This window comes from Lycorma delicatula, chromosome 1 (assembly GCF_047948215.1).
Source record: "Lycorma delicatula isolate Av1 chromosome 1, ASM4794821v1, whole genome shotgun sequence".
Lineage (NCBI taxonomy): Eukaryota > Metazoa > Arthropoda > Insecta > Hemiptera > Fulgoridae > Lycorma > Lycorma delicatula.
Window position 1 is genome coordinate 359,643,797 of NC_134455.1, and position 25,800 is coordinate 359,669,596.

The 25,800-nt window shown below is 30.6% G+C and overlaps 2 protein-coding genes across 6 annotated transcripts in view; one reads left to right on the forward strand and one right to left on the reverse strand.

Annotated features, from left to right (window-relative positions):
* Positions 1–25,800, forward strand: part of LOC142334490 (uncharacterized) — a 204,930-nt gene that overhangs the window by 57,567 nt on the left and 121,563 nt on the right. Inside the window, exon 4 of one of the 5 annotated variants that reach the window (XM_075382559.1) lies at positions 12,288–13,040. The exons of 3 other annotated variants lie outside the window; for them this stretch is intronic. In XM_075382559.1, coding sequence (XP_075238674.1) covers positions 12,288–12,429 — 142 coding nt within the window. In that variant the 3' untranslated portion in view covers positions 12,430–13,040. Of the gene's footprint in view, positions 1–12,287; positions 13,041–14,389; positions 15,234–25,800 lie in introns of those variants that run through there. One more of the 5 variants, XM_075382563.1, reaches the window with a different exon arrangement.
* On the reverse strand, positions 1,918–24,770 carry LOC142334484 (farnesol dehydrogenase-like). Its single transcript, XM_075382553.1, has 6 exons — positions 24,622–24,770; positions 23,223–23,394; positions 15,227–15,356; positions 9,853–9,982; positions 5,988–6,125; positions 1,918–2,153 (listed from the first exon to the last, which is right to left on the reverse strand). Exons 1-6 carry the CDS (start codon positions 24,751–24,753, stop codon positions 2,079–2,081), a joined length of 777 nt encoding a protein of 258 aa, XP_075238668.1. The 5' UTR covers positions 24,754–24,770; the 3' UTR covers positions 1,918–2,078.

Consider the following 25,800-nt stretch of genomic DNA (forward strand, 5'->3'; position numbering starts at 1 on the left):
TAGATTTTGCTTTATTGCTAAAAAAAATACAAGCCATTGGAATCTGCAATAATTTTCTCTATTACTCAGATCTTACGAGTATTTAAGAAACAATACATTAATGTAAAAAAATTTAATTCTGGGAAATTTTCATTAACTGAAGGTTACCTCAATTCTAATTTCGGTATATTACTTTTCATAATTTTTATTAATGATATCTTTACGTGTGTGAAAGTTCTGATGCTCTTCTTTTTGCCGATATGAAAATTTTCAAGGCCATCATTCCTATGATGAGGAAACTCTTTTTCAAAATACTATTAATAAGGATGGTGTACATGTAAATACATACAAATAACTCGTAAGAAAGAGATAACCTGCTTTAGTTATATTACTAATAACAAAAATTCAGAAGGTACAGGAAGTTAGGGACTTGGGAATTATTTTCCTCAGACTTTAAATTCAAATTGCACATAAGATCAGTGGTTAGCAAATTATATAAAAATTTGGGATTTATAGAAACGCTAATATTTTTAAGTAATACTGACAATTGTCAATTTATATTACACGTTTGTTGGTCTCATTCAGAAGGTAGTTCTGTTATTTGGAATACTACAAATAAAAAAAAGATAGTAAACTAAAAGTGTACAGATAAAATTGCTGATATATTTTTAGTTTAGGGAATATAGTATCTATCCTTTCATGATTCAACGATTAAGTCTGTTGGAGGAATTTCAATTGCCTAATATCAAATTTAAATTCATTTTTAATTGTTTAGATGTTTTATTAAAAAAATTAGAAGGATCATCTTATCAAAATCGATAGAGGAAGTAAATCAGTTTCCTCCATTGTGGTAATTGTACTGTCAAAAAATCAATTTAAAAAAATTTAAAAAAATCAATTCAAAAAAGTCAGTTCATGGAAATTAGGGTTTATTGTCTTTTTTTAGTCTTTCTCTTGTAAAATAACATGTAACTGTTTTCAAAGATTTACACCTTTACAATCATTTTAAAACAATTATATGTTCTTTTTTCAAACAATTAAAATAAGTAAATTTTGATTAATAACCAACCAAACCAGAAATACAGTAATGTGTGGTATAGTTTTTGTGTAAACATCCCACTCTAACAACAACTATTCAGTTTTCATTAGTGGTTATCATTTCATGAAAATCGCTCTCAAACCAATTTGGTTCATTTGGGTGAGAAATACTACATTCATGGTTATCTAAATAAAAAAAAAATCACTGCTGTAATATAACATTTTTCCAAATGTTGTAATTCATTCCAACTGAGTATTTTTATTTTACTTGGTATTTTTGTTTAACTTTTATTAAAAATCTATATTTTTATTTTCTCAGATACATATTTTAATAGTGATCATTGTAAAAATATACTTATTGTATGGATTTATAACAATATTATTCATACAGAAGGTTAATGAAAGGCAAAATATATTAATAATTAACCTGTAATAAAAATAAAAATAATAACAAAAATAATTTTTTAAAGATTTATGTAAAATTCATCTACGAATATGAAAAAGTTTGGAAGTTTGTTTTGTTAATTTGGAAGTTTCTTCTTAGTTAATTATACATAAGAAATTCTATTAATATAAATCATAGTTTCCTTTTTATTCTTTCACAATAAAAGGAATTTATTTTCAATCTTCAAAGATGTTTGAAGTTAATTATATAAAAATATACTGCAATCGTGGGTTAGGTTTCAGTAGTAAGATTTTTTTTGATTTTTCACTACTTTTCTGAATGAATAATATTATGCTTGTTTTAATAAGTTTTAATTATATGATTAATATTACATTTACACCTTATAAACATTATTATTTTGGAGTTATTTTACCCTTTTATTAATAAATTTCCAGGCGGGCGATGATAACGCCCAGGCGTTTTTCTCCCACAAACAAAAAAAAAAATTAAAAAAATTATTATGTTGGAGATCTAAGAACTAATTTTATTATAAAACAAAATCCATCAAAAATTGTTTTACATATAGGACTTTTAAAAAATATATTTATTTGAATAAGTAATGCTGTGAACTTTGCAATATGATATAACAAGTGTGCCATGTTTACCACTAGACCAACTATTCACTTTTATTGATGTGTTTTTTTAATCTTGATATATCATCTATGACATGTCGAACCACAATTTCAGTAATCTAAAATAAAAAAAATTAAAATAAATTATTTATTACTAGTAGATTTTTAAAGATATCATTTATATTTATACAACTTATATTATTTGCCTAATTTTCTACAATTACTTTGTTTAAGTGTGGACAATACCATGAAATTCTTTTGGTAACCTGTTCCAAATTTCATGTTATCATGGATATATCCTATTATACTAGAGAGTGTTCAAAAAATGATACAGAATGAAGAAGAATGTTTCCTTCTTCTTTTGTTACATGTTTAATTGAGGAAAAATGGGTTACTCAATGCAGCAGAAAAATTCAGTGTCTCCCAATATATTAGATGTGCCAGTTATGCAGGCCTAGCCTCTGCAGCTTTTCTTCCCACTACACACTGAGCTGCAGAATGCTTTATACTAGACATATATACTTCACCAGGAACACTACACAAATTGCAACATATACATTTACTCAACTATTATACAACAAAATCCAACGCAATTTTCTCTTTTATTTACACTCGGTGGTGTTGCGACATCTTATGAAACGCAACGGTAACCTAAGGTGGGAACTACCGTGCCGATAGGTGAATGGCTCTACGTAGTGATTCTCGAACGATGTACTCTGGGCACCAGAGCAAATCCAGTTGTATTTAGCTCTATCTGCAATATGCGTGCGCTCTGTTGGAGTGGTCTATTATACCGCATGTTCTTGTGGCACCAAAATTTCAGTTCCTTCAATAAATTCTATGATGATTGGTGGTCCATCTTGAAAAAACCACCAATTTCAGTCTAGTGAAAACCCCTCGGTCAGCTTCGTCTGACGAGGATAATCTTGCTACAGTAGACAAAGATGGAGTCAAGTGTAGGAATGTTCGCTTTGTTGTTCTTCGGAATAATCAGGAAGGTGGCTCCCTTCTAAAGGTCTCACCTTTCCTGATTAACAAATGTGTCACCGGTTGTACTGGTTCTCCGAGGAACATTATGAAATTACGTGATGGAACAATTCTGGTGGAAACATTTAACGATGAGCAGAGTCGCTTCCTATTATGTCACACCAATATGGGCGACATAAACATAAGTACGACGAGCCACAAGACCCTAAATACCAGCCGAGGGGTAATTTTTTGTCGTGACCTTCTGGAAATGAATTTAAATGAAATTGCTGATGATCTTCGTGTTCGAGGTATTATAGAAATGAAATGTATAATGAAACGGTAGAACGGAACAGAAGAACCGACACCGTCTCTTATACTGACTTTCAGTCTTCCTGTTCCACCAGAGAAGATTAAAGTGTGTTACCTCACGGTTCGGGTACGACCATTCATACCCAATCCACGACGATGTTTCAGATGCTAAGGGTATGGTCACACTACATCTTGCTCGAGAACGGAGATCTGTGCTCGATGTGCTAACAGAGGTCAAACGACACTAACTGCGAGGAAAGTGAAAAATGTGCGAACTGCAGTGGTTCACATACAGCCCGCTCCCGAGATTGCCCAACTTTTAAGAAAGAGAAGGCAATTCCCAAAATCTGTACCGAGCAGAAGCTATCTTTCCCGGCTGCACGCAGGGAAAATAGAAAGATAGTTAACTCACGAAACCTCGTCAAACCAGATTTATCTTTCGCCAGTGCTATGTCAAAACAAAGTCCTACAAATGTTCATAATCAGCAGTACGGATCCTGCAATGAACTTAAGAAACTCATTCAGATGCTTTCTGATCAAGTTTCTTCACTTACAGCCACTATTTCAGATCTGACAAAGATGAATAAAAAGTCCTACGTCGCAGTAAATGAATCCAACAGTGGGTCATGTCATCTGTAACACCAAGTAGAGAAGAACTTCATGATTCGGCATGGTTCGACCTTGATGGATACGTAAATGCACAGAATTGACACATTTGGTTTATGAAAAATCCACATCAGCTGTAAGGGCAAAAAGTGGATGTTTGGTGAGCAATGTCACTTATGCAAATCTTTATGACATTCTTTCATGGTACAACGAACAGTGAGTGCTACATACAAGTGTTGCAACTATTTGTAATCACTATACCTGAAGACCGGCTAGAGTACATGTGGTTTCAGCAGGACAATGCTAGGGCTCATACAGCCAACAATGACTTTCTTGGTTAGGTGTTTTCAAGGACAAGTGATTTTGAAGGGTTCAGGCCCCTTTGGTTTCCTGATTTATCCCCTTCTGATTTTTTATTGTTTTTTTACCTTAAGGATGCTGCTTACAAAACTTATCGTCTCACCATTTTCGAATTGAAGAGTGCAATTGAACTATGTGTCGCTGCAATTCCTCAGCAAACATTTCAACAAATGTTTAAGAGCATGCAACGTTGTATTCAATTATGTGAATCATATAATGAAGGCCACATTCAACTACTATTGAAACTTATTAATTTTCCCTAAAGGTTACATCACTTTTTGAACATTCTGTACAGCAGAATATAGTGAAAATGGTCTGTAAAATCCCAGACATATTTATTTTTTTAATATAAATACCTCTCAGAACAAAGTTTTATTTTTACTATATATCAAATAAAATAATTTTAGACAACATGTTAATTTTCTTCTTGTGCTACCTGATAATTCCATTATTACTTCGAATCTACCAGAACCAATCTTGAACTGAAATTGAAGGAAAATTAGAATTCCAAATTGTTGAATTAATATTTAATAAACAAATTGTCATTGACTACTCAAGTTAAACAAAATTAAGTTTAATTTCTCAGTGTATTTTGAATAGTTTCTAAGTATTAGAAACAGAAAGAAACAAATACTGCAAGTCATAATTATGATTACTGTATATAAAAAAACAATCTGAATTCGATTGTTTTTGACTTCATATAATCTCATTCACATTCCAAAAAAGACATTAAAAAAATTACTGTGTGCACTTTTTTCTAGGTAATTTTTTAAGCGTTTTACTTTGTAGCATATTAAACTATTATTTTTTGACAGATTTTGCTGAAATTTAAAAAAACATTTTCAATCTATAAGGAATTAGACAGATGCCAAATTATTACTCTTCAAAAAAGAATTATCTTAGAATGATAAATCTACAGTTTTTCAAAAACTATTTCACAGAAATCCACGAGCCAATAAATAAAATATACTGACCCAGTATATCTGCAACATTGAACTGGAATATATGGTTTAAATAAAAAAACTCGGTGTTCTAGTTATAGGAAACTTCACAATATTGTTCTATAAAACAGTAAACCATCAACAACTGGAACATTACAAATTTTGTGAAACTAGAGTACACATATTGATATTAACTAAAAAAAGAAAACTGACAAGGGAAGGATTCAGTAATGATTGTTCATTTCAAATAAGTTTTAAAAAAAAGACTATGGTGTGGGCTGTGAGAGAATTTTACAAACGGGAGGATAATTGGAGGTGGGATATATGCTTTAAGTTTCTGAAAGAATTATTTTTACCTTAACCCAATTGCTGGTTTCTACATATAGCTGTCTTTATGGAAGATGGGTTTACATGGTGTAAAACTAGTTTTTTTTAGATTGTGTTATTATTTTTTTTTATTTATAGTTTAAATATCCAGTTTTAATAACTGCTGTGTACTCTATTTAATTTTAATTATTTACTTAATCATTTGGTGATAATTTAATCATGGCCTTATATATACATATGTGTATATATATATATATATATATATATATATATATTATTTATTTTCGCATTTATAAAGAGGTTTCTGGGGTCATATACGGTTTTCTTTGTGAAGCTATTTTTATCTCATAAACAATATACTATGAAATTGTCATCTTTATTCAGTTGTAATAAATTTGAAGAATTTAAATAATAAAAATATTTAAATAGTTCAATACATACAAGCACATGTGGTGGTAGTTGTAACAAAAGTTCTACAGTCTTTGCGACATCTGATGATTCCAATCCAGCCACTTCAGGGGGTATTTTCATTCCTATTTTGTCCATTATTTCTGTTCTAACAAATCCAGGACTAATAGTCTAGAATAAAATAAAAATAAAAAGTCATAAATTAATCTGCTAATAATTATTTTTTTCTTAGAAATCCTTAAATGAAAAAATTTAATCAGTAATTAATTGAACAATTGATTAAATAAAATACAGAACTGCTATATTGCGTTTACCATATGTAATTGAGGTGTACCATACAATTAAATCCTGCTAATTATACAAGAGCTATCCTAAAAGCAAGAATCTTGCAGCGTTTGGTAAAATCCACACATAAATTTAAAACACTGCTGTTTTCTGACATTGTTATGTAGTGTTTACCATTTTCCATCCTTTCGTAGGATTTATTACATATGACCATAACATTATAAAATATATAAGGCAATCAAGATTGCTGCTAATTGTAAAATTTGGAGAGTAATACCATCTTCTGAACTTTCAGAATATAATATCAGTTGAAATTTATAGAGAGTAAATACCAATTGTATTTGTGGTTAATGTAGTTGATACCCACCGGGTTGGTCTAGTGGTTAACGGCGTCTACCCAAATTAGCTGATTTGGAAGTCGTGAGTTGCAGCGTTCAAGTCCTAGTAAAGCCAGTTATTTTTACATGGATTTGAATACTAGATCGTGGATAATGGTGTGTTCTTTGGTGGTTGGGTTTCAATTAACCACACATCTCAGGTATGGTCGAACTGAGAAAGTACAAGACTACACTTCATTTACACTCATACATATTATCCTCATTCATCCTCTGAAGAATTATCTAAATGGTAGTTACCGGAGGCTAAACAGGGAAAGAAGGTTATTAAAGGCTAATATAGCTGATGAAAGAAATTATTATTGGCAAAATATGGGTACTGCATAACATCTGACAACCAATGTCATTTACTAAGTGGCATTTAAATTATATTGAAATTTTTTGTAATGTGATGAAATAGCTTTAAACAAACTACATAAGCAAATAAATTTTAAGGAGTGTTAGGGTGACAAACATTTCACAAACGATAGCAAATTCAAATAATCAATCCACGAACAAAAATATGGAAAATGGAATTTTGAAGTTCATAGAATGTAATGAAAAATGCATTAAATTTTTGGGCAATTTAATATTGTTTTTGTAGTTTCAGTAAATAAACATAATGATTCATATATCCTTTATCAGATGACATATTTATCATTAATTTGTAATGAGTAACTTGTTTGCAGATGTGCGACTCCTATACCAGGCACTGTTTTTTGAAAACAATAACGAAAAACAAAAAAAAATTTATATTTTAGATTTGTATCAATTTCAGGCAATAAAGTAATTACTTTTTACTTATTTATTCAGTAAATATTAGTTTATTATATTGTTCATTACATTTATTTATTTACTCAAACATAATAATCTTTTTATTCAGGCAAAAAGATATGTACAAATATATCACTATATCATTAAATATTAAATATTATATATCATTAAATATTCAGGCTAAATTATGAAACAGTGATAATATTGTTTTTATTAAATCATAAGAGTTTCAAATCTATATCCATTATACAAGGTCTGTAAATTAAAAATGAGATTGGTTCAGAAAATCGTTTTATTTACAATCCAATTATATGTGGACTTGTTATCACCTTCGAAATAGTTCCCTTAGGAAGCCACGCAACACTTCAAACAGTTTTCCCACTCTTCATAGCAGTGCTGGAACTCAAAAACCGGAATATGCTTCAGATGGTCGGTTATATTTTTTTAGGTTTTCTACTGTTCCAAAATTGTGTCCTTTGAGGTGTTTTTTTAAAGTTGGGAACAGGAAAAAGGCGCAGGGACTCAAGTCTGGTGAATAAGGTGATTGAGAAACTACAGAAATGTTTTTCTTTGTCAAAAACTCATTAATTGAGAGTTCAGAGTGTAAGGTGCATTGTCATGATGCAGCATCCAGTTTCCAGTTAACTTTGACAGTTGATCTCACGTGGGCAACTCTTTTCCGCAGTCTTTCAAGAATTTCTCGGTATACATATTGATTTACAGTCTGCTCTGTAGGCAAAAACTTCTTATGGACAATGCCATTACTATCAAAGAAACAAATTAGCATGGTTCTGATTTTGGCTTTGCTCACTTTTGCTTTTTTGGACGTGATGAGTTTGAAGTGTGCCACTGCTTGTTCTGGCATTTTGTTTCTGGGTTGTACACAAATATCCAAGATTTATCATCAGTAATAACATTTTTTTTAAAAATCGGGATCAGTTTAAAATCGCCCTAGAAGATTGTGGCACATTTCCGCCCTGTTGTTTTTCTGTTCAACAGTGAGGTTTTTGGGACCAATATGGAACAAACTTTGGTCATGTCCAATTCGTTTGTCAAAATTTGATGTTCAAATTTGATCTGTTGTATGATTCAGATTTAATTGTTCTGCAATCATTCTGACAGTTAATTGCCAGTCATACTGTATCAAGTCTCTGATTTGCTCAATATTGTTGTCACTTTTTGACATTAATGTTCTTTCGGAGTGTGAATCATCCGCAACTGATTCCCGGCCATCTGAAAATGCTTTAAACCACCTTAAAACATGGGCTCATGACAGAGCGTCATCTTCATACGTCCTTTTCAATTTTTAAAAAGTTTCAGTAGCATTCTCGCTGAATTTAACACAAAAATTAGATTGCACAATGTTGCTCATAATTAGAATCACTCATTTTTTTAACGCAAAACAAAAACACGTATCACAGAAAGTTTCTTTACGTCTCATGTGGCAACAATAGACTAAAAATATTAATATCTAATAAACAGCTGTTTATATAACCATATATATAGTAGTACCTGTACAGAGTTGATATTTTGGCTGCCAAAAATTCTAATCTCATTAGTTTATTTACAGACCTTGTACATCTCCATTATTTTATTTTAATTTCAAATTTTTATAATCAAACTTAGTATTTCACTGATGATTCCAAATTTATCACATGCCCTTCAGATCTGTGATCTCAGAGCGTACTTCTTTTGCACACTCAAGACATAAAATGTCATGAGCATTTTAAAAATCATTTAATTGAACTGGCACTTGGCAGAATGATAAATAAAGGTTGGATGAAAAACATGTTACAGTATCAAAAATTTAATTTTGGTTAATTTTTATATAACTGCTACTCTTCAATTTTCTGATAATTTAAAAAAAAACTATTTTTTCAGGAAAAATTAGTTCTGAAAATTTCATAGTTAATCTTATCATGAAACCTTTCTTAGTTTTCTTAGCTTTTGCATTCGCTGTAATATCTGAACCCTAGATCCCTGCTTCTGTCTACAAATTATCTCGCTACACGACAGCATCGCCTTCACTTCACTCAAATTTTCTATAATTTGTAAAGAACTTTGATAGCAGCGTTTCATACTTTGCATTGAAAAGTGCACGTAATCTGATTTATTGTTTCCAGTTATGTTTTATTTGCAAATGGAATTTACTTGAGACAAACATGTTGCTTTGTAACTACCATGAAAATAAAAATAATCAGTCGATGCACTATTGGTAAATACACTGGAATGATTATTCAAAGGATTTATTTCAGCTGTTATGGTATTACTGATGGATTTAAAAACGTTTATTTGTATCCAGGAATTTTTCTTTTTTTTTATTATCTATAACAACTGATTTAATTTTGGTCATACAAGGAATATTAAAGCTCTCTTAAATTTTTTAATATTACTTGCAAGAGAATAATATATAATTAGTAAAATGTAGTGGACATTTTCATATAAATTCAATAAATCAGACTTACTGTTACTCTAATTTTGGAATTAGTTTGCCCAAGTTCAGCACGTAGGCCTTCACCAATAGTATTAACTGCTTTCTTTGAAGCAACGTATGTTATAATACCAGGCATTGGTGTACTCTCATGTGCTGCTGTGCTGTAAAATTTAAATAAATACTCTTAATTATTATTACTGCACTAACAAATTTTAAACATGGTTTTTTTTTTACATATTTTGGAAACATGAATGTATGTATGAGAATACAAACAAATGAATTTTTAATTTGAAAGACTTTTTTAATGATATGTCTCTGTGCTATTTTCATCATGATTAAAAATATATTTAAGTTATCATTTATTGGAGCCTTCAAGTAAGGTACGACACTGCCAAACAGAAAAACCAGTATTGTTATATCCTGCTGTTGAATATCCTAAGAAAACACATACTTCAAATTATTTTAGGTTATTACAAGGGAAAAGTGTCTCCACCTAAATAGTAACATGAAATAATAAAATGTAAAAAACACAACAGATAACAGGGTGAATATTTTCTTCATGATGGTAGCAGTGAAACTGTTGATCCTCTCCTGGTGGGTTGTGTTACCTTTTTGTAATGTTAACCTCGTGCTCCCATTAACATTATAAAACTTTTTATAACTCTTTTTAATATTACTAATAATAATATTATTTACTTTTATTATTAATTTTTTTTTTAATTGAGTAAATGGGCATTGATTTCTATGTCATTAGCCCTCATCATATTCTTTAAAAAGAGAATAAAATCACAAGCAAGATTTTCAGATTTAAGGGTGTTTAGGCTCTTTTACATTTTAAATAGAAATGTATAGATATATATACTTACCATTTAGATATTTAACTAGAACAGATACATAACACATACAAAGTGTATAGGGTGCTATCATCTACATATAACACAAAGATTAAAAATGGAAAATTAGCACTCTTTCAAATGAAATGTACAAAAAAATTTATTGACAATACCATGCAAATTGTGAGAACCCTATGTTCCGATGCCGATTCTGGCCTGATTTAGGCCCTAATGTATGGGATTTTCAATCAACATAAAATAAACTGACTTTCATCTAAGGCTTACTACAAATAGGTTAGTAACCCACTGGCATTTAGGTAAACAACTATTATTACTTCTTTATCATTTTCTAAAACAGGAGATATTTTTTTTAAATTCATGCCTCTTTCTGAGGTTTTTGTATATTGTATATTCTTCCAGTAGAAGCTTAACAGTAAGTGGTTTGTCACATACACTGCTCATTAGATTTTATTCTCCATTTAACAAATACAAATTTGTTATTCACTTGTGGCCGATTCTGAATCTGGTCAATTCCACTAGTTCTTGAAGTCAGTTTTGCATCGCTCTTCCATATAAATGGAGTAATTTTAATTGCATTTATTTTCATGTTTAGTCTTCTGTGTTCATTGCTGTACATGGTTCTGATAGTAATGTTAAACAGTTTTTAATGTCTGCCACTCGAATAGGAATTATATCTGTGTTCTCACAAATTGTTATCATTCTGGTAGCTTCATCTGACTGTCATTTCCTGAGATACCAGTATGCCCTGGAGTCTTGCTAATATGCATCGTTGTCCCATTCGGTTTAATACATATTGAATGGACAGTGTTTGTGATATGGACATCCTCAATGTTCTTGTTTCGAATAGCATTTAGTGCGCATAAAGAGTCAGAACATACTCTCTGTCTTACTGAAATCTCACTCTGTCTTACTGAAATACTTCACTCTCTACTGAAATCCCTCATGATTTACCAATTTTACGAAAACCATGCTGTGGATTCTACATTTCTCTAAGCCAAATAACATTTTGACATAATTACTGAATTCTGTAAACGGATCTAACAGCCAATTCAGATTCCTCTTGTTATGAGTATATAATTTGATGTCGTCCATGTATTACTGATGAGAGCTTAAAATGTCATGTTCTGCTGAATAATGAGAACCCCCCTCCCTCTTTATGTTACTGAAACTGTTGGACATAGGGTTCAGTGCAAGATGGAACTATACAGAGCTCAATGCATCCCCTTGAAATATTCCTATCTTAATTTCAATTTTATCTTTAAAAATCAGATCTAGACCATTTTGAAAGAGAGCCACTGTGTTGTTCACCTCTTCATTAAAAAATCCATGCACTTCACTATCTGTTTGTCTACCTTATATATACACAGCACCTCCAATAACCAAGTATGTGGTACACTATCAGGTGCTTTCTGATAGTTTATATAAGTCATGTAGAGAGCCTTTCCATTTCTCTTTGCGTCAATAATAAACTGTTCCTTGCTTCCCCTACTGTTCCATTTACACCCTTTATATTTTTTAGCTACTAGACCATTTAAGTGCAAGTGTTTATTCAACTTTGCTGCCACAATCAAAGTAAAAATTTTACTATAGTTGGAAGACTTGTATTTTTCAGGTTTCACAGGTGGGACCAGCATATTTGGGAGAAGGTACATTACCCCACAAGTAAAGAATTCAGGGACCATTCAGGTTTGTGCAGCAATTCAGCATATAATTTTACAAGTTGCACATGGCAACATGAAAACTGTGTGTATTAAGGTACATTGTGAACCTATTGAGGTCTTTGAGTATTCCCCATTGAGGACTTTGCAAAATGTGTAAAAAAGTGCCATATTATCAATAATAACCCTACCACAAATTGTTCAGCAACAATTGTTATTGTTAAAGTACCATTGCATTGATTCAACCTGATTCTTGATTATCACAAAAAGTTAATTACTAATACTAATATTAAACGTATTTACTATGAACACTGTTACTGAAGTATTGCAGGAAAGTATTGGGAACAAAACCAGTCATGCTGGCTTATCTTAACTTTCTAGATCTCAATATCACTCCCATTATGACAGAGAAAATCATAGAATGTCCTATTACACGGTTGGATTGAAAAAAAAAATTCTGAGATTGAGAAATTGATTAAAATCAATTTATTACTTGTATAAAAAAATGTTTATTTATCACATTTATAAGAAGAATTTTCAGGATGACACAGAAGCTGTGATAGAATGTGAAATGTAGTAATGATCAGTAATACAAAATTTAGCACTTTTTATAATTTGAGTTTTTTTTTTTTTTTTTACTGAAATTTCTGATGTGTTTAATATGTTGATATTTTCATGTTTACTCTTTTTGATATTTCTGGAAACGCATTAATTATAATTGTGAAATAAAGCTGTATTCTGAAATTATAATTTTAATCTAAATTTTACATAGTAAGGTCTAGGAAAGTGACTAATATTTTTGCTTTCCCATGAATTAAAATAAGATATTAAATTGATTAATGAATATTAGAATACTAGAAAATGTATTTTCATATATTTATAAAGTTTTTTACGTTTGTTATAAAATTTATTTTATTAGAAATATTCAAAAAACATTTACGTGTCAATAAGATGTATTTAAAACTGAATCTTAAAATCATTTTGATTGCATTTAATTGCTTTATTTTTATTGATTGTGATAAATTAGAAATAGTTTTTTGTGATGTTTGTAAAAAAATCCCAAACTTGATGGGGACTCACATCAAAAACCCTCCAGATTAATGGTATAATGGTAGTGTTCCACATACGTTTTTGTTAATGTCTGTATTGCAAGTGGATTACATTCATAGAATAACTAACTATTTAAAAATGGTTGTATAAAATCAATGACATTCTTCAATTTCTTCTAAGACAAGCATGTGAAAAATATCAAATCTTATATATTTTTGTGAACGCATCTGTAAGAGGTTTTATCAGTAGAAAAAAAAACAAAACATGTACAGTTGATTTAGACAAATTTCAATTTATCATTATTCGATAGCAGTTTATTTAATTAAATTAATTTTTTTATATTTTGAAAATTGTAAAAGGTCCATCACCTTTCCTTATTTTAAACCTTATGAAATGTCTTAATTTCCAATACATAAAATGTCAGTCAATACAGTAAAATGTAAATACAATATTGAAATTATTCAGAAATATTGTAAAATAGACCCAATACTTATCCATGTTTATCATTATTTATGTAATTATTATATTTTTTATAATAGAAAAATTCGTAATTGAAGTTGATATTGTAAAAATGACTGTTTCGATTCATTTCATTAATTTTTTACATGTATTAAATTGGTTTTAGTAAATTTTTTTGCAGTTCTACATTAATTTAACAACTGATTTTCAGTAATTAAAAACAGTAATATTATAATGTCCAATAGTGAGTACAATATAAGTTTAAAAAAAAAATCATAAATTAAATGATTCCTTTTGAAATTATTCATACTTATTCACACTCAACCTTTTTCTATAAGAAGGTAGGCAAGGATATTTGAAAATAACTTCAGTAATTATTTACAAAGATGACATGGATTCAAAAGTCAATAATCAAGGCACATGAAATTATGGTCATCCTACTCATCACAATAAACAAGAAAAAAGTATCACTCTACCATAATTTTTAAATTTTACCATATTTGTGTTGTAATATTAATGATGAATTTCTTTCTTTTTTCCTGTTTAGCCTCTGGTAACTACCGTTTAGATAATTCTTCAGAGGATGAATGAGGATGATATGTATGAGTGTAAATGAAGTGTAGTCTTGTACATTCTCAGTTCGACCATTCCTGAGATGTGTGGTTAATTGAAACCCACCAAAGAAACCAACCACCAAAGAACACCGGTATCCACGATCTAGTATTCAAATCCATGTAAAAATATCTGGCTTTACTAGAACTTGAACGCTGTAACTCTCGACTTCCAAATCAGCTGATTTTGGAAGACGCGTTAACCACTAGACCAACCCGGTGGGTTAATGATGAATTTATTTTACTTTTTCTTAACGTATGAGAAGGCAATAAAAGTTAATTTTTCTGATGTTATACGAAGTTCTGAAACTCATTTAATTTTATAATTTAATCTTGTTAACAAGTTACCAGCAACTGAAACCAGTCGACACAAATCTCAATTATTAAGTATAATCAACAACAAATAATAATCAGCTGATACAGATTATACAAAAAATAAAAAAATTAAACACAAGAGTATTGATGCAAATTCAAAATTTTATACCCGCCACTGCGGGAATGTATATTTTTTTGATTTTCATTTTAAAATGAAAATGAAAATAAGTCAAAAAATATGATAAGGCAGCAGTTTTTTGTATATTTATAATCAGTACAATGAAAACAACGTGTACCTAGATTATTGACCTTTGAATGTGTGTCATCTTTCTAAATAATTTTAATTTTTAAAAGAAGAAACCAGAAAATGAGTAATTAAATTTAATGTTATGTTATGTTTTGTTTTTTTTTTAATGTAAAAATAAAGGTTTTAATAAATGTAAATGATTTTATCTTACCTGCTAATGTTTATAATATAACCATCATCAATGTTGTGTTTTCTCATTGACCTTAGTCCTTCTCGGCTGCATATCTGTACTGCTATTACATAGATTTCATACACTTCCCGCCATATATTTGTGCTTGTAGCTGTAAAGTAAATGTTTTTCTAAAAATTTACTATCATTATTTTGAACAGTCCACCTTGTTGTTCTAATTTTTATTGATCAATTAATTAGAAGAATTAAAAGAAGTTTACTTTTAAATGGCATCAATTATTATGGAGTCATTAAGCATTAATAAACATTAAATACCTGAAATATTGTTTAAATCTGTTGTTTACAAAAACATTGATTTATTAATCAATGAAGTAGCTACTTCATTTGCTCAGAATGAAATTGTAATGCCAGTAAAATTAATGAAAGACAATAAAATATCATATTCAAATTAAAATACGCCCAAACTAAGTGCTTGATCTAGGAAAATGAGTTAAAGAGCAAGGGTCTATACGTAACCTTATTCAAAAATGAATCCTCAAAAATGCAGAAGGTGAAGGGATCAGCATGGGGGAAATAAAATAAATTGTATGAAATTTGCTGATATAATTTTTAGGATAAAAAGCATAAAAGCAGTAATTTTTAGGATATAAAGCATAATGTATTCAACAGATGATATGAAAATGAATTTTAGGAAAAGACCAAAGTAATAAAAATAGCAGGTAATAAGTCATAGAATTTTGGCCTGAAATAAGGAAGGAGTACTATGTATCTAGAAGACTCCAAAATTAAAAGTTAAGTAAAAATAGCAGTAACAATGATACATGAAGAATCATTAAAAACAACAGCTGTTCTATATTAAGATAGAGTGACTTGTAAAGAAGCATTTTGTGAAGTATTGTATTTTTTTTTTTTTTTTTTTTTGTCTTCAGTCATTTGACTGGTTTGATGCAGCTCTCCAAGATTCCCTATCTAGTGCTAGTCGTTTCATTTCAGTATACCCTCTACACCCTACATCCCTAACAATTTGTTTTACATACTCCAAACGTGGCCTGCCTACACAATTTTTCCCTTCTACCTGTCCTTCCAAAATTAAAGCGACTATTCCAGGATGCCTTAGTATGTGGCCTATAAGTCTGTCTCTTCTTTTAACTATATTTTTCCAAATGCTTCTTTCTTCATCTATTTGCCGCAATACCTCCTCATTTGTCACTTTATCCACCCATCTGATTTTTAACATTCTCCTATAGCACCACATTTCAAAAGCTTCTAACCTTTTCTTCTCAGATACTCCGATTGTCCAAGTTTCACTTCCATATAAAGCGACACTCCAAACATACACTTTCAAAAATCTTTTCCTGACATTTAAATTAATTTTTGATGTAAACAACTTATATTTCTTACTGAAGGCTCGTTTAGCTTGTGCTATTCGGCATTTTATATCGCTCCTGCTTCGTCCATCTTTAGTAATTCTACTTCCCAAATAACAAAATTCTTCTACCTCCATAATCTTTTCTCCTCCTATTTTCACATTCAGTGGTCCATCTTTGTTATTTCTACTACATTTCATTACTTTTGTTTTGTTCTTGTTTATTTTCATGCGATAGTTCTTGCGTAGGACTTCATCTATGCCGTTCATTGTTTCTTCTAAATCCTTTTTATTCTCGGCTAGAATTACTATATCATCAGCAAATCGTAGCATCTTTATCTTTTCACCTTGTACTGTTACTCCGAATCTAAATTGTTCTTTAACATCATTAACTGCTAGTTCCATGTAAAGATTAAAAAGTAACGGAGATAGAGAACATCCTTGTCGGACTCCCTTTCTTATTATGGCTTCTTTCTTATGTTCTTCAATTGCTACTGTTGCTGTTTGGTTCCTGTACATGTTAGCAATTGTTCTTCTATCTCTGTATTTGAACCCTAATTTTTTTAAAATGCTGAACATTTTATTCCAGTCTACGTTATCGAATGCCTTTTCTAGGTCTATAAACGCCAAGTATGTTGGTTTGTTTTTCTTTAATCTTCCTTCTACTATTAATCTGAGGCCTAAAATTGCTTCCCTTGTCCCTATACTTTTCCTGAAACCAAATTGGTCTTCTCCTAACACTTCCTCCACTCTCCTCTCAATTCTTCTGTATAGAATTCTAGTTAAGATTTTTGATGCATGACTAGTTAAACTAATTGTTCTGTATTCTTCACATTTATCTGCCCCTGCTTTCTTTGGTATCATTACTATAACACTTTTTTTGAAGTCTGATGGAAATTCCCCTTTTTCATAAATATTACACACCAGTTTGTATAATCTATCAATCGCCTCCTCCCCTGCACTGCGCAGTAATTCTACAGGTATTCCGTCTATTCCAGGAGCCTTTCTGCCATTTAAATCTTTTAATGCTCTCTTAAATTCAGATCTCAGTATTGTTTCTCCCATTTCATCCTCCTCAACTTCCTCTTCTTCCTCTATAAAACCATTTTCTAATTCATTTCCTCCGTATAACTCTTCAATATATTCCACCCATCTATCGACTTTACCTTTCGTATTATATATAGGTGTACCATCTTTGTTTAACACATTATTACATTTTAATTTATGTACCCCAAAATTTTCCTTAACTTTCCTGTATGCTCCGTATATTTTACCAATGTTCATTTCTCTTTCCACTTCTGAACACTTTTCTTTAATCCACTCTTCTTTCGCCAGTTTGCACTTCCTGTTTATAGCATTTCTTAATTGCCGATAGTTCCTTTTACTTTCTTCATCACTAGCATTCTTATATTTTCTACGTTCATCCATCAGCTGCAATATATCGTCTGAAACCCAAGGTTTTCTACCAGTTCTCTTTATTCCGCCTAAGTTTGCTTCTGCTGATTTAAGAATTTCCTTTTTAACATTCTCCCATTCTTCTTCTACATTTTCTATCTTATCTTTTTTACTCAGACCTCTTGCGATGTCCTCCTCAAAAATCTTCTTTACCTCCTCTTCCTCAAGCTTCTCTAAATTCCACCGATTCATCTGACACCTTTTCTTCAGGTTTTTAAACCCCAATCTACATTTCATTATCACCAAATTATGGTCGCTATCAATGTCTGCTCCAGGGTAAGTTTTGCAGTCAACGAGTTGATTTCTAAATCTTTGCTTAACCATGATATAATCTATCTGATACCTTCCAGTATCGCCTGGCTTTTTCCAAGTGTATATTCTTCTATTATGATTTTTAAATTGGGTGTTGGCAATTACTAAATTATACTTCGTGCAAAACTCTATAAGTCGGTCCCCTCTTTCATTCCTTTTGCCCAGCCCGTATTCACCCACTATATTTCCTTCCTTGCCTTTTCCAATGCTTGCATTCCAATCTCCAACTATTATTAAATTTTCATCTCCTTTTACGTGTTTAATTGCTTCATCAATCTCTTCGTATACACATTCTACCTCATCATCATCATGGGCGCTTGTAGGCATATAGACGTTAACAATCGTTGTCGGTTTAGGTTTTGAATTTATCCTTATTACAATGACTCTATCGCTATGCGTCTTGAAATGCTCCACTCTCCTCCCTATTTTCTTGTTCATCACGAAACCTACTCCTGCCTGCCCGTTATTTGACGCTGAGTTAATTACTCTAAAGTTACCCGACCAAAAATCGCCTTCCTCTTCCCACCGAACCTCACTAATTCCTACTATATCCACGTTTACCCTATCCATTTCCCTTTTTAAATTCTCTAGCCTACCAACCTTTTTTAAGCTTCTAACATTCCACGCTCCGACTCGTAGAATGTTATTTTTTACTTTTCTGGTGACCCCTTCCTTAGTAGTCCCCACCCGGAGATCCGAACGGGGGACTATTTTACCTCCGGAATATTTTACCAAGGAAGGCGCCTCCATTATTGCTTTTGAAAATGCAGAGCCACATTTTCTTGGAAAAAAAAAACAGCTGTAGTTTTCCATTGCTTTCAGCTGCGCAGTACTCAGAGGACTGAGTGATGTTGATATGGCCGTTTAAGTCATTGTGATTTACGCCCCTAACAACTACTGAAAGAGCTGCTGCCCTCTTTCAGGAATCATTCCTTAGTCTGGCTCTCAACAGATACCTCTCCGATATGGTTGCACCTTCGGTCCAGCTACTCTGTATCCCTGAGCACTCAAGCCCCCCCCACCAACGGCAAGGTCGCATGATTCATAGAGGAGGGTATTGTATTTAGATTATAATAACATACGAATGTGAAATATGTACAATAAAAAAGAGAAAATTGTGAAGGCATTTGTAATGTTGATATGAACGAGACTGCAGCCATACTATCAAATAAGGACTGATTAAAACCTTACTAGAAAGTGTAAAGAAGAGATGGTCAAAATGAATTAAAAATCATGTAAAATGAAATGATACTATCCACAAATCAAAAGTTTAACTAGAAAAAGCTAAACAATTATGCAGGCCTGTGTTTTTAATGATCAAACATTTTTTTTCAATTTGATAGCTGATTCATATGTATTTTTGGGCAAGGATCACAAGAATTTTCACAAAAACGCTTCAATAATTTTTCTAAAACATGAAACCAATTTTTAATAAATTTAGAATTTATTTACAATTTATATGAAAATCAAAATTACTGTAAAATATCATTAAAACTAATAAAACACACAGTAAAATACTATTTATGTTTTTTTTTTTAAATAGCACCAGAAGCTAACAATTTTTTTTCTTTTGCCTTGAACCTAAAAGTTCAGTGGAGTCCTTAAGAAGGTTTAAGTCCCTCACCAAATCATTTAATTCAGATTGTTTTAACAGTTTCACTTCATCACTTACAGAATTATATTCATCATTTCCATCACCCAGTTGATTAACACAGGCCGTGACACTGTTTCTTCATTACATATATCTTCTAATTTATATAGTGGTGAATGAAAGGTATTTCTGGCCCATGAGATACAGAATGTATCAGTGATCGAGGGCTTGGGTAAAAAATATCTTTTTTGTTTTTTAAATTTAATCCCTGTGCTTTACATGAACAAAAGTAAGTAATAATCACCACTATGATTGGTTGGTTCTCTCTAAATTAGAGGCACTCCAAAGCAGAAAGATTTTTTCTTTGTAACCACTGGTGGAGCTCTTCAACACTGAACAAACCTTATGAAGAGCCCAAGATTTGCCTTGGTTATTAAATTTCATACCAAAATATGCAAAATATACTTTTTTCTGAATTCTGTAATGTTTTTTTTGCTTTTTTTGGTAGCAAAGTTTCTATAAATATAGCAAAAAGAGATTGGCGCATTGACAAAGCCTTTTGACGCCTTTAGAATTTACTTAATGAAAAGTTGTAAAATATAAGTATACTTACTTGGAAAATATAAAAAAATTATAATATATATTAAAAGAATGTTAAACAAATAAAGATGTCACAAGCTAATAAAAAAATTATTTTTTTTATTTAAACAACAGTTTTAAACAATGATTCTTTATTATAGGCTAACACCTCTAGATAGAACAAAAAACAATAAATTGTGAAAAAACCTTACATGATGGAATTAATTTTCAAACTATTTTTCTTATTTTCAATACCAAAAAAATCTATTTATATTACTAGATAGATTTCAGATAATTTTATCATCACAGATCTGTTTTATCATGAAGGGAATATTATCCAAATGGGTAGTAATTATGCTAACCTGATAATGAGGACTGTACAACAGTTTTATTTAAATTTAATTTAGTTACAATCTGTTTAATGGTAACTTTATGAGAATTTTGTTTATGAATGTATTAGAGGTTTTGAACAAGATCTTTAATAAACACATACAAGTAATAAGAAGAGCAAGAGATCAAGCACATTTTTTGTAGCAACACTTTAATACGAGGATTCTTATTGAGGATATGTGCTAATTGAAATATAACATCTCGGTTCTTTTGATAGTTGGTAAAGTACAACTTGGACCAGCTGTTAGGAGTTCCTCTGTATAAATCAACTAATTTTACCAGCAGTTCTTCAATGTCAATCTAACTAATCGAAAATAGTGTGACATCACACCCATAATCTACCAATTACGTGAATCTGTAGTCTTCACCAGATTTTTCCTAATATTTAGTATTACAATTATTTTATATACAGTTAAAAAATTATATAATTAAAAAAAATACAAAAATTAAATACAGAATAAATTTACTCTTCATTTCAATCACATTTTGAAAAAAATAAAATGAGTCATCACTTTTCAATATAGTTGCAAATTCTAATATTAAAATTATTTGCTGATGTGTTTTCATACTAATTATGGTTAAGCTATTATTCTCATTAAGTAGAATATGTAGTAGCTATGTTTAACCAAACATTAACAATCATTACAGCTTAGGAATTTTTTTCCAGTATTTTGCAGTCCCTTATTAGCAGACATCAAAACTTAAGATTTAATTTAAATTTCTATTTTAGAAGACAAATAGGTTTTATCCAAAACTGGAGATTTTTAATCAAGTTTAAGATAATAATTTATCAGTTAATTACTAATAGAAACTTTATTAAATTTCTTTTATTTGATTTTTTTAACACTTAAAAAAATGTTAATAATTTTTCTGCTTGTAAAATACACATGGATATTGTTCAAAAATAATATTAAACAAAAAATATATTAAAAAAACTTTTTAAAAACCACTCTTACATTAAACGCACTAAAAAATAAGAAATCATTTTAGGATGGCATCCCACAATGGATTTCACAACAAGCTTTGATGGTGATATGTAAGATTATATGAAAGTCATAGCTTCTAATGAAAATTTTGTTTTTAATGAATGGCCTAAAGAGTGGGGTGCTAATGTCAAAGTACATATCTTTGCACTCCACTTTTCAACCAATCATTACACATATGAAAGAATTGGCAAAAGCATCAAATTTTTTAATTTGAAGCTATGAATTTCACATAATCTTACATATCATCATCAAAGCTTGTTGTCAAATCCATTCTTGGGATACCATCCTAAAATTATTTACTACTTTTTAGTGCGTTTAATGTAACAGTGGTTTTTAAAAGGTTTTTTTATATATTTTTTATTTTCTACTTTATAGTTTTCTTAATTTTATACTTTACAGTATAAACGACCAAAACATGGATAATTCTTTCACTAAGAAAATATGCATTTAAATGCGGTTGCGTAAGTTCAAGGAGCATTTTTTCATTTAGCAACTTAGCAATTTAGGGGTATTTAAACAACTTGAAAATGTTGATAAAATGTGTTGTCATCAGGAGCAAACCTGTATGCAAAATTTCAGAGTGAATGGATAAATGAAAGTGCATCAAAATTCTACTAAAAGGTTCCGTATCATGAATTTCACATACATATTCCAAGAGTGAGTTAATATAAGAGTGGTAAAAAACACAAAATACTACAAAAATGTTCACTTATTAAGCAGTAAAATTTTTAATTATCAGTTCATTTCTATCAATAGCATTCTCCAACTATCAACAATATTTTATGATATGTTACTTTACTATACTTTGATGTTCATCTTCTTATTCAATCCTCTCTCTACCTTTCTTTCTTTTTCTGTTTAGCCTCTAGAACAATGCAACGCTTCATAGGATGAATGAGGATGATAAGCATAAGTGTAAATGAAGTGTAGTCTTGTACCGTCTCAGGTCAACCATTGGTGAGATGTGTGGTTAATTGAAACCCAACCATAAAAGAACACCGGTATCCACGAGTTAGTATTCAAATCCGTATAAAAGTTACTGCCTTTACTAGTATTTGAACCTTACAACTGTTAACTTCGAAATCAGCTGATTTGCCAAGACGTGTTCACCACTAGACCAAACTGGTAGGTCATCCTAGCTCTATCTGCCATTTTATAGCAGCTTTGGGTACACTTAGATCATCAATTTTTACTACATGATCACCCATTTTAACCAATTACACCCTAATGTTTTTATAATACATTGTTCCAATAATATAAGTTCCCTTTCATGTATTAAGATTAATATTTTTAATAATTTAAACAATCTATATATTTTGACAAATTTATTAAACCTACCTTCTATTGGGCTGATTTTTGTAGGAATTCCTGCATTGTTGACCAAAATATGAATACCTCCTAAGTTCTTTTCTACCCATTCAAAAGCAGATAGAATATCTTCTTCTTTTGCAAGATCTGTTTTTACTGGATGAAATTTTCCCTTTTGCCCCTTTAATTTATTTTTCAGTTCCTAAAAATCATATAATTAATATGAAATTGAAAGTGTTTACTTATTTCTAAACGGTTGCAAAATTAAATCTGAATCTTCACTTATACATTTAAAGTTTCTTTTCACTTTTGTTTATGAAAATGCCTCGCATTCTCTTATATTCATGCAGTTATATGTTCAAAAATGTCAATGTCATATAATTACAATTCAAAATATAGTTTGTAATGAATGTTTTATTTACTTTTAATACATTAGATTTTAATGTCAACCCTACTGAATGTTTTTCACTACCAATATTTATTATTTTAGAGTAACATATGTGCAACAGTAAAACTGCAAAATTGCGTTAAAAATACGTTTTTCGATCTATTAATAGTTGTCGAAAATTGAACTTGATTAAAAAGTGATATGGTTTTTAGGTGATGTTCAGTTTTGTATATTAGAATTTTTCATAATGTGATTTTCCCAGTCAAACAGAATAATATAATGTAAAGAGATGTAAAGATGTAATGTAATTTCATTCATTTATTATTAGATTTAGAAGTTACTGAAAAATAAAGATAAAGTATTGTGCATATTAAATGTTCATTACATCAGATATTAAAATAGTTTATCATAAAAATTTAATTAAAAAATTGTTGAAAATTTAAAAAGTTTATTTAAAACCAAATTTCTACAAAAGTTGGTATTAAATTAGGATACAATTTTTTTAACGATGCAACTTGTTAAAAAGGTGGTACTTTTCTGCAAAAGTTGTAAGATTCGTACAATCTAAAGCGTTAACATGTCTTGGCTTGGAGAAATACAATGTAACATTTTAGGTTTGGTTCTGTCAATCACTACTTAAAGTGAGTTGGAGACATGAGGATTGAAATAAAGATTTAATTAAAAGGCTGGATACTAGCAAGGGATAGTTACGATTTTTAAAAGAATAAAGCTGGAGGAATCTTTAGATTTCAAAAGACATCTGAAGGAATTATTGACTTCCATGATGCAAATTTCAAGTAAATATCATGGGAAACTGAGGTCCAGGCAGATGAAGAATTTCATGATTGAAGAATTTAAGGTGCGCTTTTTCTGGTCAATGTACTCTTTATTTTTTAGACAAAGTTGTAATTGCCCAGATGTTTGCCAACAATCAATAAAAGACAAGGTATACAAACAGGAATAGTTTATATGCACTTAAATGATTAGTTTGTTAATTATATTTGAAGAGCATTCTTATTAAAATACAATACAAATACTTACTTCAAGTCTATCCAATCTTCTTGCAAGACCGACCACATCCATGCCAATATTAACCAATGATTCTGCAATAGCTGCACCAATTCCTGAACTGGCTCCTGTAACCACAGCTACTTTCCCTTTCCAGTTTTCCATTCTTTTGGAATTATTATCTTAAAATAATAATAAAATCATATTGTATAAGAAGGCTAGTTAAACTACAAGAAGAAGAATATTTAATAATTTAAAGATTATGATATATTTGAGTTTTTTTAGCTTTTTTTAAGAATAAATATTTTTATTACACTCTGCTACTGTAAAAAAGTACTTTTTAATTTATGTAATTTTTCAAATACAAAATAAATTAATTTTAATAAATATAATTACATTACTACAGTGGCGGCAATGAATCGGGTTATTTTGCAACACTGTTCTTCAGAGTTAGAATCGAGTAGGAATGAAACCGCTACTGCCAATTTGTAGATTATTGATATGCGTTTAGTAGCAATGGAGCAGTGAGGTGGAAAACACCCACTGGTTTTTGGTCTAGTGGTGAACGCTCTTCGCATCTAAGTTGATTTGGAAGTCTAGAGTTCCAGCATTCATGTCCTAATAAAGGCAGTTACTTTTATACGGATTTGATTACTAGATCGTGGATACCAGTGTTCTTTGGTGGTTGAGTTTCAATTAACCACATATCTCAGGAATGGTCGAACTGAGACTATACTTTATTTACATTTATACATATCATCCTCATTCATCCTCTGAAGGAATACCTGACGGTGATTCCCGGAGGATAAACAAAAAAAGGAAGTGAAGTGGAGAACAATGTGCCTTTACTGTGAAACTGTTTTACAAAATCGGTGACATTTACGTAATCGCTCAGAATGAATATCGAAAACATTACGCATTTGATCGCAATAGTGCTTTTCCATCTACTCATGTCTTCTTTTTCATCAAAAAGGGTTCTGATTCTACGCTACAGGAAAACGATGGTATTGGGGACTGTGAGAGAGACATTTGAAGTCTCCAAGAGGCGGACCGACCCCGCCGGTTAGCGCGTCGCCATTCTGTGTTATTCGGACTGTCAGATGGCAGTTTATGGTGAATTTTATACAATAGTCTCAAACTTCACCCGTATAAAGCTCAACTTATACAATACATGAAAGTGATTATGAAAACAGGGTATATTTCTGTCAAACT

Excerpts from the sequence above, each read along its gene's own strand:
- LOC142334484 (XM_075382553.1), bottom strand. The coding sequence starts at position 24,753 with ATGGAAAACTGGAAAGGGAAAGTAGCTGTGGTTACAGGAGCCAGTTCA. Across the intron at positions 15,357-23,222 it reads AAAAATCAGCCCAATAGAAG|CTACAAGCACAAATATATGG; the intron begins GTAGGTTTAATA and ends TTTACTTTACAG. Across the intron at positions 6,126-9,852 it reads ATTCCAAAATTAGAGTAACA|ACTATTAGTCCTGGATTTGT; the intron begins GTAAGTCTGATT and ends ATTTTATTCTAG.